The 17,242-nt window shown below is 42.4% G+C and overlaps 1 protein-coding gene across 1 annotated transcript in view; it reads left to right on the top strand.

The window, feature by feature from the left end:
* Window positions 1-17,242, top strand: part of LOC311105113 (F-BAR and double SH3 domains protein 1-like) — a 47,489-nt gene that overhangs the window by 26,924 nt on the left and 3,323 nt on the right. Inside the window, exons 15-17 of the mRNA XM_084147135.1 lie at window positions 13,603-13,795; window positions 15,324-15,541; window positions 15,841-16,030. Of these exons, the coding sequence (XP_084003261.1) occupies window positions 13,603-13,795; window positions 15,324-15,541; window positions 15,841-16,030 (601 nt within the window). The remainder of the gene's footprint in view (window positions 1-13,602; window positions 13,796-15,323; window positions 15,542-15,840; window positions 16,031-17,242) is intronic.

Here is a 17,242-nt window from a genome sequence, read left to right as displayed (position 1 = left end):
GTTTCCACCCCCATGCTTCACAGTAGGTATGGTGTTCTTTGGATGCAACTTTGTCCTCCAAACACGACAAGTTGAGTTTTTACCAAAAAGTTATATTTTGGTTTCATCTGACCATATGACATTCTCCCAATCCTCTTCTGGATCATCCAAATGCACTCTAGCAAACTTCAGACGGGCCTGGACATGTACTGGCTTAAGCAGGGGGACACGTCTGCCACTGCAGGATTTGAGTCCCTGGCAGCGTAGTGTGTTACTGATGGTAGGCTTTGTTACTTTGTTCCCAGCTCTCTGCAGGTCATTCACTAGGTCCCCCCGTGTGGTTCTGGGATTTTTGCTCACCGTTCTTGTGATCATTTTGACCCCACGGGGTGAGATCTTGCGTGGAGCCCCAGATCGAGGGAGATTATCAGTGGTCTTGTATGTCTTCCATTTCCTAATAATTGCTCCCACAGTTGATTTCTTCAAACCAAGCTGCTTACCTATTGCAGATTCAGTCTTCCCAGCCTGGTGCAGGTCTACAATTTTGTTTCTGGTGTCCTTTGACAGCTCTTTGGTCTTGGCCATAGTGGAGTTTGGAGTGTGACTGTTTGAGGTTGTGGACAGGTGTCTTTTATACTGATAACAAGTTCAAACAGGTGCCATTAATACAGGGAACGAGTGGAGGACAGAGGAGCCTCTTAATGAATAAGTTACAGGTCTGTGAAAGCCAGAAATCTTGCTTGTTTAAAGGTGACGAAATACTTATTTTCCACCATAATTTGCAAATAAATTCATAAAAAATCCTACAATGTGATTTTCTGGAATTTCTTTTCTCAATTTGTCTGTCATAGTTGACGTGTACCTATGATGAAAATTACAGGCCTCTCTCATCTTTTTAAGTGGGAGAACTTGCACAGTTGGTGGCTGACTAAATACTTTTTTTCCCCACTGTATCATTAAATTCACTAAACCTATAAATAACAAACCCATAACCACCTTCCGGTAATCTACTGATTTAAACCTGTTGCATTAATTTATTAAAATATAAACCTATTGTTTAATAAATCCACTGTTTGCATTGAACACATCTCTCAGTATCTCTAGGTATTGACTAATAGTCTCACTGTCTCCCTGCTTACACTCGTGTCTGTGATAATATTCTCTCAGATATTCTCTCAGATTATCACAGAGTTGTGCCAATTTATCTCCATAAACCCCTCCTTCTGCCCACTCTAGAACCCTGTATTCAGCTTAAAGCTGGCAGTCAGCCCTTCCATATCTCTTCTGAACTGGTGTACCCCCGTCTTAGGGTGGGGTATCCCTTCCACTGCCCTCACTACATCTCTCTGCTTCGTTTATTAAATCCTGGCATTAGTAAATTCTATCCACACACCACTAAAAAAAAATAAAAAAATAAAAGACTATCTCTCAGAGGTATGGTTTTGAGGGACGTCTGGACGCAGATAAACTCGAATCCATTTGTTCTGGCCTCACTATCTCTCCGAGAGTTGGCACTAACCTCTCTTACTCCTCTTTCTCTCTCCCAACCTGCTCTTGGTAAACTGCATACCTTTTATTGCTTCTGGTTTCATAGGGTATTGCTTCTGATATGGCCTATGATTAGATTTGGGTATCACCTGTACTGGAATTACCCCTTTTATTAATCCTACGTCTGCTGGACCCCGGGACCACAAATGCTCTGGAACTTCTTTTAAGTCTGACTCCTGTTGTTCTGTCAACAGGTATTCCTCTCCTCAGTATCTGCTATTCTCATCTAAATGTACTCCGGGAACTGAATTGGCTCCCCCAATTCAATTTCCGACAATACCCATCTGTGGATGGGCTGTGTTGATCTCCACTCACAATATTAAATTTATATAAATATTTTTAATATTTAAGTCATTTAGCAGACGCTCTTATCCAGAGCGACTTACAGGAGCAATTAGGGTTAAGTGCCTAGCTCAAAGGCACATTGACATTTTTCACCTAGGGGCACATCAACATTTTTCACCTAGTTGGCTCGGGGATTCGAACCAGCGACCTTTCAGTTACCGGCCCAACGCTCTTAACCACCCCCCCATTCTTCACTGTCTCCACACATATGCTTCCCCATGTACCACTCCAACTTTACTTGTTTCTATCTGTCTACCACCCACGCATTGTCTATCCATTCTACACTCTCTTCTCCCGTATCCCTCAATCCCTGCCTGCTGTCCCAGCTACACCTCTGTAGAAGTGGGCAACAAAGATCGGGTCCCTCTCTTCTAGAATGTGCAGGAAACTGTTCCTCTCCTCCTCTCTCCATGACTCAAACCATTGGGTCCAGAGGCGCAGTTGGCACTCAGAGATATTTGGTGGGCTGTCCTTAACCTGTAGCGTATTGAGCGACTTGAGGAGGGTACACACTTTCCCTGGCACAGCTTTCCCCAACAGGTCCTCCATATTGACCCAATCAGTGATCCTCTTACCCTTGGATACCCACTGGCCCATGTCTTTCCAGTCCTCTGCTGGCTCCTTTGCTAGGGACACATGTGGGCTCCATCTTTCCCTGAACAGTCTCTGACTTGGGGCCCTAGTTCCACCTCCACTGCTGCGTGGGTGTTGTCATAGTGAAACCATTTCAAGGCTATAGTCCTTTCTGTGGTTTTAAATAATGCTTCCTCATAGATTGCATCTGGACCTGGGTGTTGGTTATACCAGAGAGTACAGTGTAGGTCATCGGGGGACATTTTAGTGGGGCCTGGTACTATATCATCAGCAAGTTCCATCAAGGTTCGGGGAATATCAGTTATTCCCCCCCTTAACAAATATTGACTATACCAATAACATGGCTCCCCTTCCCCACAGACCACCATATTGTCTCTGACTATGTGTGCTTTCATTCCCCTCTCAGTGGAAATGACGGCCACATTCAATTTAGTCATTACATCACGTCCTAGTAAATTTACAGGACACAGCTTAGATATCAGGACGGGTATGGTTGCCTCTCCTCCTGATTGGTCATGTTTAAGGGTTATTAGGACTGATAACCTTTCAATAAATTGATGACCAGAGGCAGATCGCACTATGATTTTCTCCCCATCAATCCTGACTCCATCTGGCTTGTCTGTTGCACAGGTTGCTGTCCTGCAGGCTCCCGTATCACAAAGGAATTAAATGTTCTTACCCATTACTGTCAATGTCAAATAAGGTTTATGTTCCTGTTGAAGTGCTAAGTCAATAGTAGCCAATTCAAACACCTCACAATTTGGATCAATGGGTTCCTTACTCTTCCCCTCACTAGAGTCTACTCTTTCTCCCTCAAGGACTAGTCACGCCTTATCTTCCTCACGCTCAAAGCTGGGAAATAGACGTCTGTTAGGCTTCTCTCTTTTTTTTTTCTTTCTTTCCTTTTCCTTTGGGTTTGCATTGAAAATAGTTATGGCCTGTCTTACCACAGTATCTGCATGGGGCCTCACACTCTCTGGTGAAATGCCCTCCTTTGTTACAGTTGAAGCACCGACCTCCCCCCTCACTTTTCCTGTGTTTCTGCCTTTACCCGCTATTTCCCCAAGAGTGGCCATTACGTACTCTGCTCCTTTCTGCTCTTTCTTGACTCTGTCCTGTCTGTTATTCTGCTCATGATGAATTGCATATCGTTTAACCTCAGCCAGCGATGCCACCCCCCCCAACCCACCAAAGTCCTTTTAATGGTTCTGCTTATCTCTGGTCTCATTCCACTGAGGAATGCTATCTTTAATTGCTGATGGTAGGGCGTATCATTCCCCTGTCTCTGGTCTGGTTCGGGTATGCCACTGTTTGCGTTAAACAAGTCTTTAACTCTCTCTAAGTACTGGCTGACAGTCTCACTATCCTCTTGTTTACACTCATGTGCTTTAGATAAGTCTGCATGACGATGGTAATGTTCTCTGAGGCTATTACACAATTCAGTTATTTTCCCAACATACTCTCCGTGATCGGCCCATGGCAAAAGTGCCCTGAAACCCACTGCCCTCTAACGGCAGCCCAAACCTTACTATTCCTGTTTTGGGGTGGGTCATTCCTTCTACCGCTCTGGCCACGTCCTCTGTGTTCATGGCCTGTCTGCTAAATGGCATATTATTATTATTATTACTGTATACATCTAAGGTTGCTGGGGCCCCTTTCATTCCCCGCCAATAGATTAGGTAAGGCTATCAGTGGGTACTGGCCCCCTCCTACTCTCTCTCTCTCTCTCACTGCTTCTTTCTCCTTTACACACCTTATGTATCTGTTTAAGCATGGATTCGAGTTTATCTGCGTCCAGACGTCCCTCAAAACCATACCTCTCCCTCCACCTGGTTACATAATGGATATTTCTTCTATCCCTGGATTCCATAAATCTCTCATCTCCGGTTGACCCCGGACCTCCTTGGAGGGTTTGCTTCCCATATTGGCAGGACTCTTTGATCGTCCTATACCCAAAACTTTGAACAATTACTTTATGGCTTTTACCAAATTCCTGAATCTCACCTTTATTTGAATTTAGATTACTTCCAACTCTCTAATAATTGTTTTTGTCACTTTAACTGAGTTGTTAGGTATTAAATAATTCAACAATTTTGTTTTTAATGATTTATTCAATCTTTAATTAATTTCTTATATGTTTGTTCTTCAAAATAGTCAATTATAATTACTTACTTCCTCACATGACCTATTTTGGTCCCTGTTTTTGGAATTTATTCTTAGATGTGACTTTTGAGCAAATATTAAGTCTCACGCAAGATTATTGGTTAACACTACCGGCAACTTGGAGTTTGTACTTAGACAAATTACGGCCCCAATTTCATGACGTGGAGTTTGTACTAAAACAAATTACGGCTCCAGTTTCATGACTTGGAGTTTGTACTAAGACAAATTACGGCTCCAGTTTCATGGAACGGATAGAGTTACTGCTAATCTACAGTTGTTTGTGACTTATAATATTCTATTTCTCACACATACTATTTTAATTGCCACTCAGTGTCTCCTGAGTGGCGCAGTGGTCTAAGGCACTGCATCGCAGTGCTAGCTGTGCCACTAGAGATCCTGGTTCGAATCCAGGCTCTGTCGCAGCCGGCCGTGACCGGGAGACTCATGGGCAGCGCACAATTGGCCTAGCGTTGTCCAGGGTAGGGGAGGGAATGGCCGGCAGGGATGTAGCTCAGTTGATAGAGCATGGCGTTTTCAACGCCAGGGTTGTGGGTTCGTTTCCCACGGGGGACCAGTATGAAAAAAAAAATATATATATGTATTCACTAACTGTAAGTCGCTCTGGATAAGAGCGTCTGCTAAATGACGTAAATGTTAATTCCCCCTGGAGTACTTTTGACAACCCTCTTTCATATTGTCTCAACACAAGGCTAGTTTATGTTCGGTAATGGCCTCTCTACCCGGAGTCTATTTCGGACCCCCCCCCCTTTGCTACACCAGTCATATTTCCTACTTATTTAGAATACTCACGTGCGGTTTTCTCTAGATAAGCGACTAAAAACACGATGGCAAGACTTCCTTGAGGGTTTTGGTAATCATTCTCTGTCCTTTACAAGAATTACAACAGGTATTGCAAGTTCAGATAATTTCCCCCAAAATCCATGAATAAAGACTACTGACCTTATTCTTGTAGCTGAGACTCAATTTGGTTGGATCTCGTCACCGTTCCTGTCGTGAACCAGTTCACCACCGGCCTGGATTAACCCTCAATCTTAGAGGTCAGGACTTTATCCCACGGATCCTAGATCCGCCCGTGCACGGTTTCGGGGTTCCCTGGGACGACAGACAACGGGTGTTGAGATCCGGCTCGAAGGACCAAGCTGTTACGTGAATTTCTATCCCAATGTTTCAAAAATGAACTTATTACACAGTCTGTATCCCAGAGGTTGTAAATCTCTAATAATCAGACCAAGCAGCCCAGCATACAATCATCAGGCTTTATTCATGAGAACGTTCTGACATCACAATTTCAGAGTCCATCTTTTATACTCATACGTCATACAAACATCCCTCTTCTCTGTAGGCGGGCTGTAGTTTTCCACTTTAAAACTGCTCTCCTGACCATCAGTACACACACACACACACATACACACACATACATACATACACACACACATGCATTCCTTAGTTATCGCCGTCCTCACAATATCCTGCATACTCCTTAAAAAACCTAACAGTTTCTCTCCTCCCTAAATTTGGAGGCCCCTTTATCTTGGTTTAGACAGTTCTCCTTTGTTGTCTGGTCTAACTCTTACTCACATTGCTAAATAGTAGCTCAATGCCATAGTCTTTACTGGTCCTATACTCACACATTTCTAACACATTTCACACAGTTTCAGGGTGTAATAATTAGTCATTAATAATTAATCTATCAACAAACCATTTCTATACGAACCTCGCTTTGTCATGCTGAAACAGGAAAGGGCCTTCCCCAAACTGTTGCCACAAAGGTGGAAGCACAGAATTGTCTAGAACAGGGGTGTCAAACTCATTTTAGCTCAGGGGCCACATGGAGGAAAATCTATTCCCAAGTGGGCCGGACCGGAAAAATCATGGTATATATAACTTAAAAACAACAACTTCAGATTGTTTTCTTTGTTTTAATACGATCAACATACAACATAAAGCTGGAGCCTGAGGACAGTGTGTCCAAAATAGTACAAGCACAACATCACTATTAATCATAAAACACGTCAAGTTTATTTGAAAACTCTAAAGAAAAAGAACACACAAACACACAATGCCTCAGTGATTAACATAACTGTTTCACAGATCACAGAACTATATCAGGGTGTCATTTCTCAGGCAGAAATGTAGATAAAAATAATGAAATCCTGTTCCCCAAACAAGTGCAAGAACCACAGAGTCAAGAATAGGTTAAATATACAAATAAAATAAAATCAATTAAAAACAATAGCACATCAACATAAAAATATATAAACATAAAGCTGGAGCCTGAGGACAGTGTCCAAAAGCACAACATCACTATTAATCATAAAACACCTCAAGTTATTTGAAAGTTCTGAGGACAAAGAACACACAAACACACAATGCCTCAGTGATTAACAGAACTGTTTCACAGATCACAGAACTATATCAGGGTGTCATTTCTCAGGCAGAAATGTAGATAAAAATAATGAAATCCTGTTCCCCAAACAAGTGCAAGAACCACAGAGTCAAGAATAGGTTAAATATACAAATAAAATAAAATCAATTAAAAACAATAGCACATCAACATAAAAACATATAAACATAAAGCTGGAGCCTGAGGACAGTGTCCAAAAGCACAACATCACTATTAATCATAAAACACGTCAAGTTTATTTGAAAATTCTAAAGAAAAAGAACACACAAACACACAATGCCTCAGTGATTAACAGAACTGTTTCACAGATCACAGAACTATATCAGGGTGTCATTTCTCAGGCAGAAATGTAGATAAAAATAATGAAATCCTGTTCCCCAAACAAGTGCAAGAACCACAGAGTCAAGAATAGGTTAAATATACAAATAAAATAAAATCAATTAAAAACAATAGCACATCAACATAAAAATAAATAAACATAAAGCTGGAGCCTGAGGACAGTGTCCAAAAGCACAACATCACTATTAATCATAAAACACCTCAAGTTATTTGAAAGTTCTGAGGACAAAGAACACACAAACACACAATGCCTCAGTGATTAACAGAACTGTTTCACAGATCACAGAACTATATCAGGGTGTCATTTCTCAGGCAGAAATGTAGATAAAAATAATGAAATCCTGTTCCCCAAACAAGTGCAAGAACCACAGAGTCAAGAATAGGTTAAATATACAAATAAAATAAAATCAATTAAAAACAATAGCACATCAACATAAAAACATATAAACATAAAGCTGGAGCCTGAGGACAGTGTCCAAAAGCACAACATCACTATTAATCATAAAACACGTCAAGTTTATTTGAAAATTCTAAAGAAAAAGAACACACAAACACACAATGCCTCAGTGATTAACAGAACTGTTTCACAGATCACAGAACTATATCAGGGTGTCATTTCTCAGGCAGAAATGTAGATAAAAATAATGAAATCCTGTTCCCCAAACAAGTGCAAGAACCACAGAGTCAAGAATAGGTTAAATATACAAATAAAATAAAAACAATTAAAAACAATAGCACATCAACATAAAAACATATAAACATAAAGCTGGAGCCTGAGGACAGTGTCCAAAAGCACAACATCACTATTAATCATAAAACACGTCAAGTTTATTTGAAAATTCTAAAGAAAAAGAACACACAAACACACAATGCCTCAGTGATTAACAGAACTGTTTCACAGATCACAGAACTATATCAGGGTGTCATTTCTCAGGCAGAAATGTAGATAAAAATAATGAAATCCTGTTCCCCAAACAAGTGCAGGAACCACAGAGTCAAGAATAGGTTAAATATACAAATAAAATAAAATCAATTAAAAACAATAGCACATCAACATAAAAACATATAAACATAAAGCTGGAGCCTGAGGACAGTGTCCAAAAGCACAACATCACTATTAATCATAAAACACCTCAAGTTATTTGAAAGTTCTGAGGACAAAGAACACACAAACACACAATGCCTCAGTGATTAACAGAACTGTTTCACAGATAACAGAACTATATCAGGGTGTCATTTCTCAGGCAGAAATGTAGATAAAAATAATGAAATCCTGTTCCCCAAACAAGTGCAAGAACCACAGAGTCAAGAATAGGTTAAATATACAAATAAAATAAAATCAATTAAAAACAATAGCACGTCAACATAAAAACATATAAACATAAAGCTGGAGCCTGAGGACAGTGTCCAAAAGCACAACATCACTATTAATCATAAAACACGTCAAGTTTATTTGAAAATTCTAAAGAAAAAGAACACACAAACACACAATGCCTCAGTGATTAACAGAACTGTTTCACAGATCACAGAACTATATCAGGGTGTCATTTCTCAGGCAGAAATGTAGATAAAAATAATGAAATCCTGTTCCCCAAACAAGTGCAAGAACCACAGAGTCAAGAATAGGTTAAATATACAAATAAAATAAAATCAATTAAAAACAATAGCACATCAACATAAAAACATATAAACATAAAGCTGGAGCCTGAGGACAGTGTCCAAAAGCACAACATCACTATTAATCATAAAACACGTCAAGTTTATTTGAAAATTCTAAAGAAAAAGAACACACAAACACACAATGCCTCAGTGATTAACAGAACTGTTTCACAGATCACAGAACTATATCAGGGTGTCATTTCTCAGGCAGAAATGTAGATAAAAATAATGAAATCCTGTTCCCCAAACAAGTGCAGGAACCACAGAGTCAAGAATAGGTTAAATATACAAATAAAATAAAATCAATTAAAAACAATAGCACATCAACATAAAAACATATAAACATAAAGCTGGAGCCTGAGGACAGTGTCCAAAAGCACAACATCACTATTAATCATAAAACACCTCAAGTTATTTGAAAGTTCTGAGGACAAAGAACACACAAACACACAATGCCTCAGTGATTAACAGAACTGTTTCACAGATAACAGAACTATATCAGGGTGTCATTTCTCAGGCAGAAATGTAGATAAAAATAATGAAATCCTGTTCCCCAAACAAGTGCAAGAACCACAGAGTCAAGAATAGGTTAAATATACAAATAAAATAAAATCAATTAAAAACAATAGCACATCAACATAAAAACATATAAACATAAAGCTGGAGCCTGAGGACAGTGTCCAAAAGCACAACATCACTATTAATCATAAAACACGTCAAGTTTATTTGAAAATTCTAAAGAAAAAGAACACACAAACACACAATGCCTCAGTGATTAACAGAACTGTTTCAAAGATCACAGAACTATATCAGGGTGTCATTTCTCAGGCAGAAATGTAGATAAAAATAATGAAATCCTGTTCCCCAAACAAGTGCAAGAACCACAGAGTCAAGAATAGGTTAAATATACAAATAAAATAAAATCAATTAAAAACAATAGCACATCAACATAAAAACATATAAACATAAAGCTGGAGCCTGAGGACAGTGTCCAAAAGCACAACATCACTATTAATCATAAAACACCTCAAGTTATTTGAAAGTTCTGAGGACAAAGAACACACAAACACACAATGCCTCAGTGATTAACAGAACTGTTTCACAGATCACAGAACTAAATCAGGGTGTCATTTCTCAGGCAGAAATGTAGATAAAAGTAATGAAATCCTGTTCCCCAAACAAGTGCAAGAACCACAGAGTCAAGAATAGGTTAAATATACAAATAAAATAAAATCAATTAAAAACAATAGCACATCAACATAAAAACATATAAACATAAAGCTGGAGCCTGAGGACAGTGTCCAAAAGCACAACATCACTATTAATCATAAAACACCTCAAGTTATTTGAAAGTTCTGAGGACAAAGAACACACAAACACACAATGCCTCAGTGATTCACAGAAGTATATCACAGATCACAGAACTATATCAGGGTGTAATTTCTCAAGCAGAAATGTAGATAAAAAGAATGAAATCCTGTTCCCCAAACAAGTGCAAGAACCACAGAGTCAAGAATAGGTTAAATATACAAATAAAATCAATTAAAAACAATAGCACATCAACATAAAAACATCAACATAAATCTGAAAGCGTTGCTCAAACTCCCGTAACAGTCCCGTTATTTTATCTTTGAACCGCTTCATGTCTGCCATATGTTGGGTCGTGCACACATTTTTCAGACAGGGGAAGTGAGCTGCATCACCACCGGCAAGTTGCGTCTCCCACAATGACAGCTTCAACTTGAAAGAACGTATGCTGTCATAATACTGCGTGACAACTTTGTTGCGCCCTTGCAGCTGTTTGTTCAAGTTATTCAGGTGCTCTGTAACATCCACCATAAATGCAAGGTCCTGCATCCATTCTGCGGAATGAAATTCTAACACTGGTTTGCCCTTTTCTTCCATGAACTGTTCAATTTCTTCTCGTAAATCAAAGAAACGCCTCAGCACAGCACCTCGGCTTAACCATCTTACCTCAGTGTGGTATGGCAGGCCATAGATGTGGTCTTTCTCTCTGAGAAGGCTGTCAAACTGACGGTGTTTCAGGCTTCTGGATCGGATGAAATTAACAGTTTGGATGACCACCTTCATGACGTTATCCATCTTTAATGACTTGCAACACAAAGCCTCCTGGTGCAAAATACAGTGAAAAGTCAAAAAATCACGTCCTTCATTTGCAGATTGCACTTTCGCTCTGAACTTTGTCACAACGCCTGCAACGATCATTGAGGGCGCACCATCTGTAGCCAGGCTGACAGCGCGGGACCAGTCCACTCCAACCCTGTCCAGCGCGCCGACGAGTGCGGTAAAAATATCAGCTGCTGTCGTTGTATCTGTCATCGGCACCAACTCCACGAACTCCTCGGTGACGGTCAATGTGTCATCAACTCCGCGGATGAAAATGGCCAGTTGTGCAACATCTGTAATGTCCGTGCTTTCATCAATTGCAACCGAAAACGCAACAAATGACTTTACTTTTTGCTTCAACTGGCTGTCCAAATCCACTGAAAGATCGGAAATCCTGTCTGCAACTGTGTTTCTTGTCAGGCTGATATTTGCAAAAGCCTGCCGCTTTTCAGGGCACACAATCTCCGCTGCCTTCATCATGCATGTTTTTACAAATTCACCCTCACTAAATGGTTTTGAAGCCACTGCGATTTCATTAGCAATGAGGTAGCTAGCTTTCACTGCAGCGTCACTGATGTCTCGGCTGTGAGTAAACACAGACTGCTGTTTCTTCAGACCCGCCAACAGTTCATTCACCTTCTCTCATCTCCGCTGTCCTTGAAAGTTGTCATATTTGTCGGCATGAAGACTTACATAGTGGCGACGAAGGTTATATTCTTTCAGCACTGCAACATGCTCTGAACACACCAAACATACAGCTTTCCCATTAAATTCCGTGAATAAATAGGATGACCATTTTTCTTGGAACACTCTGCACTCTGCGTCCACTTTTCTCTTTTTTGACAGAGACATATTGGGGCAATGAGGGTGCCAAAGCACATAATGTTAAAAGTAGAAGCCGTAATAAATATCGCGGGCAAAACAAAGTAGCTCATTGGCTGCACGTGCTTGACCTACTTGCTCTGCCCCGGTATAAACAGTTTGCTTGCTTAACACAATTGCTATTGCGCCATCCAGTGGACGCAATTGGAACAGCAGTTTATTTTATTGAAAAATTGCAGCGCATTTTTATACTTTACAACAACAACAACAAAAAAAAACAAAAAAAATCTTTTTTTTTCTAAATCATCTCCCGGGCCGGATTAAACCCGTTTGCGGGCCTGATCCGGCCCGCGGGCCGTACGTTTGACACCCCTGGTCTAGAATGACATTGTATGCTGTAGCGTTAAAATTTCCCTTAACTGGAACTAACAGGCCTAGCCCGAACCATGAAAAACAGCCCCAGACCATTATTCCTCCTCCACCAAACTTGACAGTTGGCACTATACATTGGGGCAGGTAGCGTTCTCCTGGCATGCGCCAATCCCAGATTTGTCCGTCGGATTGCCAGATGGTGAAGCGTGATTTATCACTCCAGAGAACACGTTTCCACTGCTCCAGAGTCCAATGGCGGCGAGCTTTACACCACTCCAGCCTACGCCTGGCATTGCACAAGGTGATGTTAGGCTTTTGTGCGGTTGCTCAGCCATGGAAACTCATTTCATGAAGCTCCCGACGAACAGTTATTGTGCTAACGTTGCTTCCAGAGGCAGTTTGGAACTCGGTAGTGTGTGTTGCAACCGAGGACGGACAATTCTTACACGCTACGCGCTTCAGCACTCGGCGGTCCCGTTCCGTGAGCTTGTGTGGCCTACCACTTCGCTGAGCCATCGTTGCTCCTAAGACATTTCCACTTCACAATAATAGCACTTACAGTTGACCAGGGCAGCTCTAGCAGGGCATACATTTTACGAACTGACTTGTTGGAAAGGTGCCATCCTTTGATGGTGCCACATTGAAAGTCGCTGAGCTCTTCAGTAAGGCCATTCTACTGCCAATGTTTGTCTATGGAGATTGCATGGCTTTGTGTTCAATTTTATACACCTGTCAGCAACGGCTAAAATAGCAGAATCTACTAATTTCAAGGGGTGTCCACATACTTTTGTATATATAGTGTATATTCTTACAATAAATATTTTTGATTAATTACCAGTCTTGCTATTTTCAATGTTCCTGATAGGTCGATATTTCATTGGGGGCAGGAGTAGAGAACCTAGACCCAGCTGTCTGGTATCTAACTCATTTGACACAGTAACAACGGGAGATCGACTGATCTGCTGCTTTATTCTTGTGGCTTTTTGGTTGCAAGCAAGTTTGTTTTAACACGCTGGTGCACGTAATCTCCAGTTAGTAGCGTTTTAAGAAATCCAGCGCTAACCTGCAGCTGCGCGTTAAGCCTGTTGGTTGCAATTTACCCAACGAGACTCCATAATTGAATGGCTATAATACTATCTTTCTTAGCACATCTATGAAGTCCAGCTGTCTGACTACACTATCCATAAAGCCATGTTTTTGACACTCACTGACTGTGTGCTCCTCTCCAGGCCCGTAATGCAGCAGGCCAGGTTGGCTATGTCCCTGAGAGGTACCTGCAGTTCCTGTGGTCACCAGGAGAGGGCTCCTCTGTCTGCCTGGCGCAGGGCTTCCCTGGTCCCCAGCTGGACTGGTCCTTCAACAGCTCCAGCTCCTCATCAGAACACTCCAAGAGGCAGCAGGGCCGCTCACCTCACTCTGGGGGTTAGTAAGGGCTCTTCTGTCTTAAGAATCATCACTAACCAGAAAGTCTCTCTCCCACCTCTGAATGTTTGTGACATGATTCATACCGTTTGGACAAGTGGCCAAATTCCAGGTTCAAGCCGTCATTGATATAACTGTGTCTCCCTCTTGTTAATCATTAGTAATGCTGTCTCCATCTTGTTAATCATTAGTAATGCTGTCTCCATCTTGTTAATCATTAGTAATGCTGTCTCCATCTTGTTAATCATTAGTAATGGTGTCTCCATCTTGTTAATCGTTAGTAATGCTGTCTCCATCTTGTTAATCGTTAGTAATGCTATCTCCATCTTGTTAGTCGTTAGTAATGGTGTCTCCATCTTGTTAATCATTAGTAATGCTGTCTCCATCTTGTTAATCGTTAGTAATGCTATCTCCATCTTGTTAATCATTAGTAATGGTGTCTCCATCTTGTTAATCATTAGTAATGCTGTCTCCATCTTGTTAATCATTAGTAATGCTGTCTCCATCTTGTTAATCGTTAGTAATGCTATCTCCATCTTGTTAATCGTTAGTAATGGTGTCTCCATCTTGTTAATCGTTAGTAATGGTGTCTCCATCTTGTTAATCATTAGTAATGCTGTCTCCATCTTGTTAATCATTAGTAATGGTGTCTCCATCTTGTTAATCGTTAGTAATGCTGTCTCCATCTTGTTAATCGTTAGTAATGCTATCTCCATCTTGTTAGTCGTTAGTAATGGTGTCTCCATCTTGTTAATCATTAGTAATGCTGTCTCCATCTTGTTAATCGTTAGTAATGCTATCTCCATCTTGTTAATCATTAGTAATGGTGTCTCCATCTTGTTAATCATTAGTAATGCTGTCTCCATCTTGTTAATCATTAGTAATGCTGTCTCCATCTTGTTAATCGTTAGTAATGCTATCTCCATCTTGTTAATCGTTAGTAATGGTGTCTCCATCTTGTTAATCGTTAGTAATGGTGTCTCCATCTTGTTAATCATTAGTAATGCTGTCTCCATCTTGTTAATCATTAGTAATGCTGTCTCCATCTTGTTAATCATTAGTAATGCTGTCTCCATCTTGTTAATTGTTAGTAATGGTGTCTCCATCTTGTTAATCATTAGTAATGCTGTCTTCATCTTGTTAATTGTTAGTAATGCTGTCTCCATCTTGTTAATCGTTAGTAATGCTATCTCCATCTTGTTAATCGTTAGTAATGGTGTCTCCATCTTGTTAATCGTTAGCAATGCTGTCTCCATCTTGTTAATCATTAGTAATGGTGTCTCCATCTTGTTAATTGTTAGTAATGGTGTCTCCATCTTGTTAATCATTAGTAATGCTGTCTCCATCTTGTTAATCATTAGTAATGCTGTCTCCATCTTGTTAATCATTAGTAATGTAAACAACATTTACCCATGTATTATTGACTTGTCTGAGTGTGTTCTGTGGTGTAGGTCTGGCACAGGCTCTGTATGAGTACCAGTCTGATGTCTGTGTGTTTGGTTCTGGTCTGGTCTGTTCTGTGGTGTAGGTCTTGCGCGGGCTCTGTATGAGTACCAGGGCCAGGGTCCAGAGGAGCTGTCCTTCCCAGAAGGGGCGGTCATCAGGCTGTTGCACTGCCGCCAGGGAGAGGTGGACGACGGCTTCTGGGAGGGAGAGCTGGACGGACGCATGGGGGTCTTTCCTTCTCTGGTGGTGGAGCTGCTGGGAGATGGGGAGGAAGAGGAAGAGGAGGAAGAGGAGGAGGAGGTGAGAGATCTGGTTAACCCTCTGAATGACACTGTTGTCAAATGTACCTGGACTCAAAACCTACAGGGAGTGATGAGAAAGAAAGCTTTGAACAAACAGTATGGATGAGGTCTAGTTGTGCAGTGTGCCACCTTGTGGTATAATACTGTACAACACATTCCATAAGACTAGTCAAATGATAGAAGATTCATCTCTGCAGAATTTGGAGTCTGTTAAAAAACTCTCTGCATTCTCAAGGGGATTACTTGGTATTATTTTCATGATCTGAATTCCCGTTGTTTCTACATTTCATTCTGCAGAGCCTTCCAACCCCTACTCTTCCTCCATTCTCTCCACCCATCCCTATCTCTGGAACACCTTGCAGTCTCCTCTGCTCCTCATCTGGCCATAAGTCCTGGTCTATAAACAGTACGCCTCCTAAGGACCCGGAGGACAGGTTGCAGGCTTCTTTCTCACTGAAAACACAGAGCCTGTCAGACAGCAGGGCAGGTGGGGATTCACTCTCAGTCATCATAGAAACCCCATAGACTTCATTAACAATGTACAGTACCACACACTGTTAGAAACCCCATAGACTTCATTAACAATGTACAGTACCACACACTGTTAGAAACCCCATAGACTTCATTAACAATGTACAGTACCACAACACTGTTTTGTTCCTTTTCTTTTCTCTGAACACTGTGTATCTGGTCTTGTTCTCTCTCATGTCCTCTCAGAGAGTGGAGGCAGCACACACAGCTCCCCTGACCTCTCAGCCAGGATTCAACCGGTATGTAGACTACACTAGGGCTGGGTAGGGTAGTGCTGGGTAGGGCTGGGCAGGGCTGGGTAGGGTAGGGCTGGGTAGGATAGTGCTGGGTAGGGCTGGGTAGGGTAGGGCTGGGTAGGGTAGTGCTGGGTAGGGCTGGGCAGGGCTGGGTAGGGTAGGGCTGGGTAGGATAGTGCTGGGTAGGGCTGGGTAGGGTAGGGCTGGGTAGGGTAGGGCTGGGTAGGGCTGGGCAGGGCTGGGTAGGGTAGTGCTGGGTAGGGCTGGGCAGGGCTGGGTAGGGTAGGGCTGGGTAGGATAGTGCTGGGTAGGGCTGGGTAGGGTAGGGCTGGGTAGGGTAGGGCTGGGTAGGGCTGGGCAGGGCTGGGTAGGGTAGTGCTGGGTAGGGCTGGGCAGGGCTGGGTAGGGTAGGGCTGGGTAGGGCTGGGCAGGGCTGGGTAGGGTAGGGCTGGGTAGGGCTGGGCAGGGCTGGGTAGGGTAGGGCTGGGCAGGGCTGGGTAGGGTAGGGCAGGGTAGGGCTGGGTAGGGCTGGGCAGGGCTGGGTAGGGTAGGGTAGGGCAGGGTAGGGCTGGGTAGAGTAGAGTAGGGCTGGGTAGGGCTGGGTAGGGTAGGGTAGTGCTGGGTAGGGCAGGGTAGGGCTGGGTAGGGCTGTGCAGGGCTGGGTAGGGCAGGGCTGGGTAGGGTAGGGTAGGGCAGGGTAGGGCTGGGTAGGGCTGGGCAGGGCTGGGTAGGGTAGGGTAGGGCAGGGTAGGGCTGGGTAGGGTAGAGTAGAGCTGGGCAGGGCTGGGTAGGGTAGGGTAGGGCAGGGTAGGGCTGGGTAGGGTAGAGTAGGGCTGGGTAGGGCTGGGTAGGGTAGGGTAGTGCTGGGTAGGGCAGGGTAGGGCTGGGTAGGGCTGTGCAGGGCTGGGTAGGGCAGGGCTGGGTAGGGCTGG

This window comes from Coregonus lavaretus (genome assembly GCF_964263955.1).
Source record: "Coregonus lavaretus genome assembly, chromosome: 29".
Taxonomy (NCBI): domain Eukaryota; kingdom Metazoa; phylum Chordata; class Actinopteri; order Salmoniformes; family Salmonidae; genus Coregonus; species Coregonus lavaretus.
The sequence above is the reverse complement of the archived record's forward strand: the minus strand, read 5'-3'. Positions and strand labels throughout refer to the sequence as shown.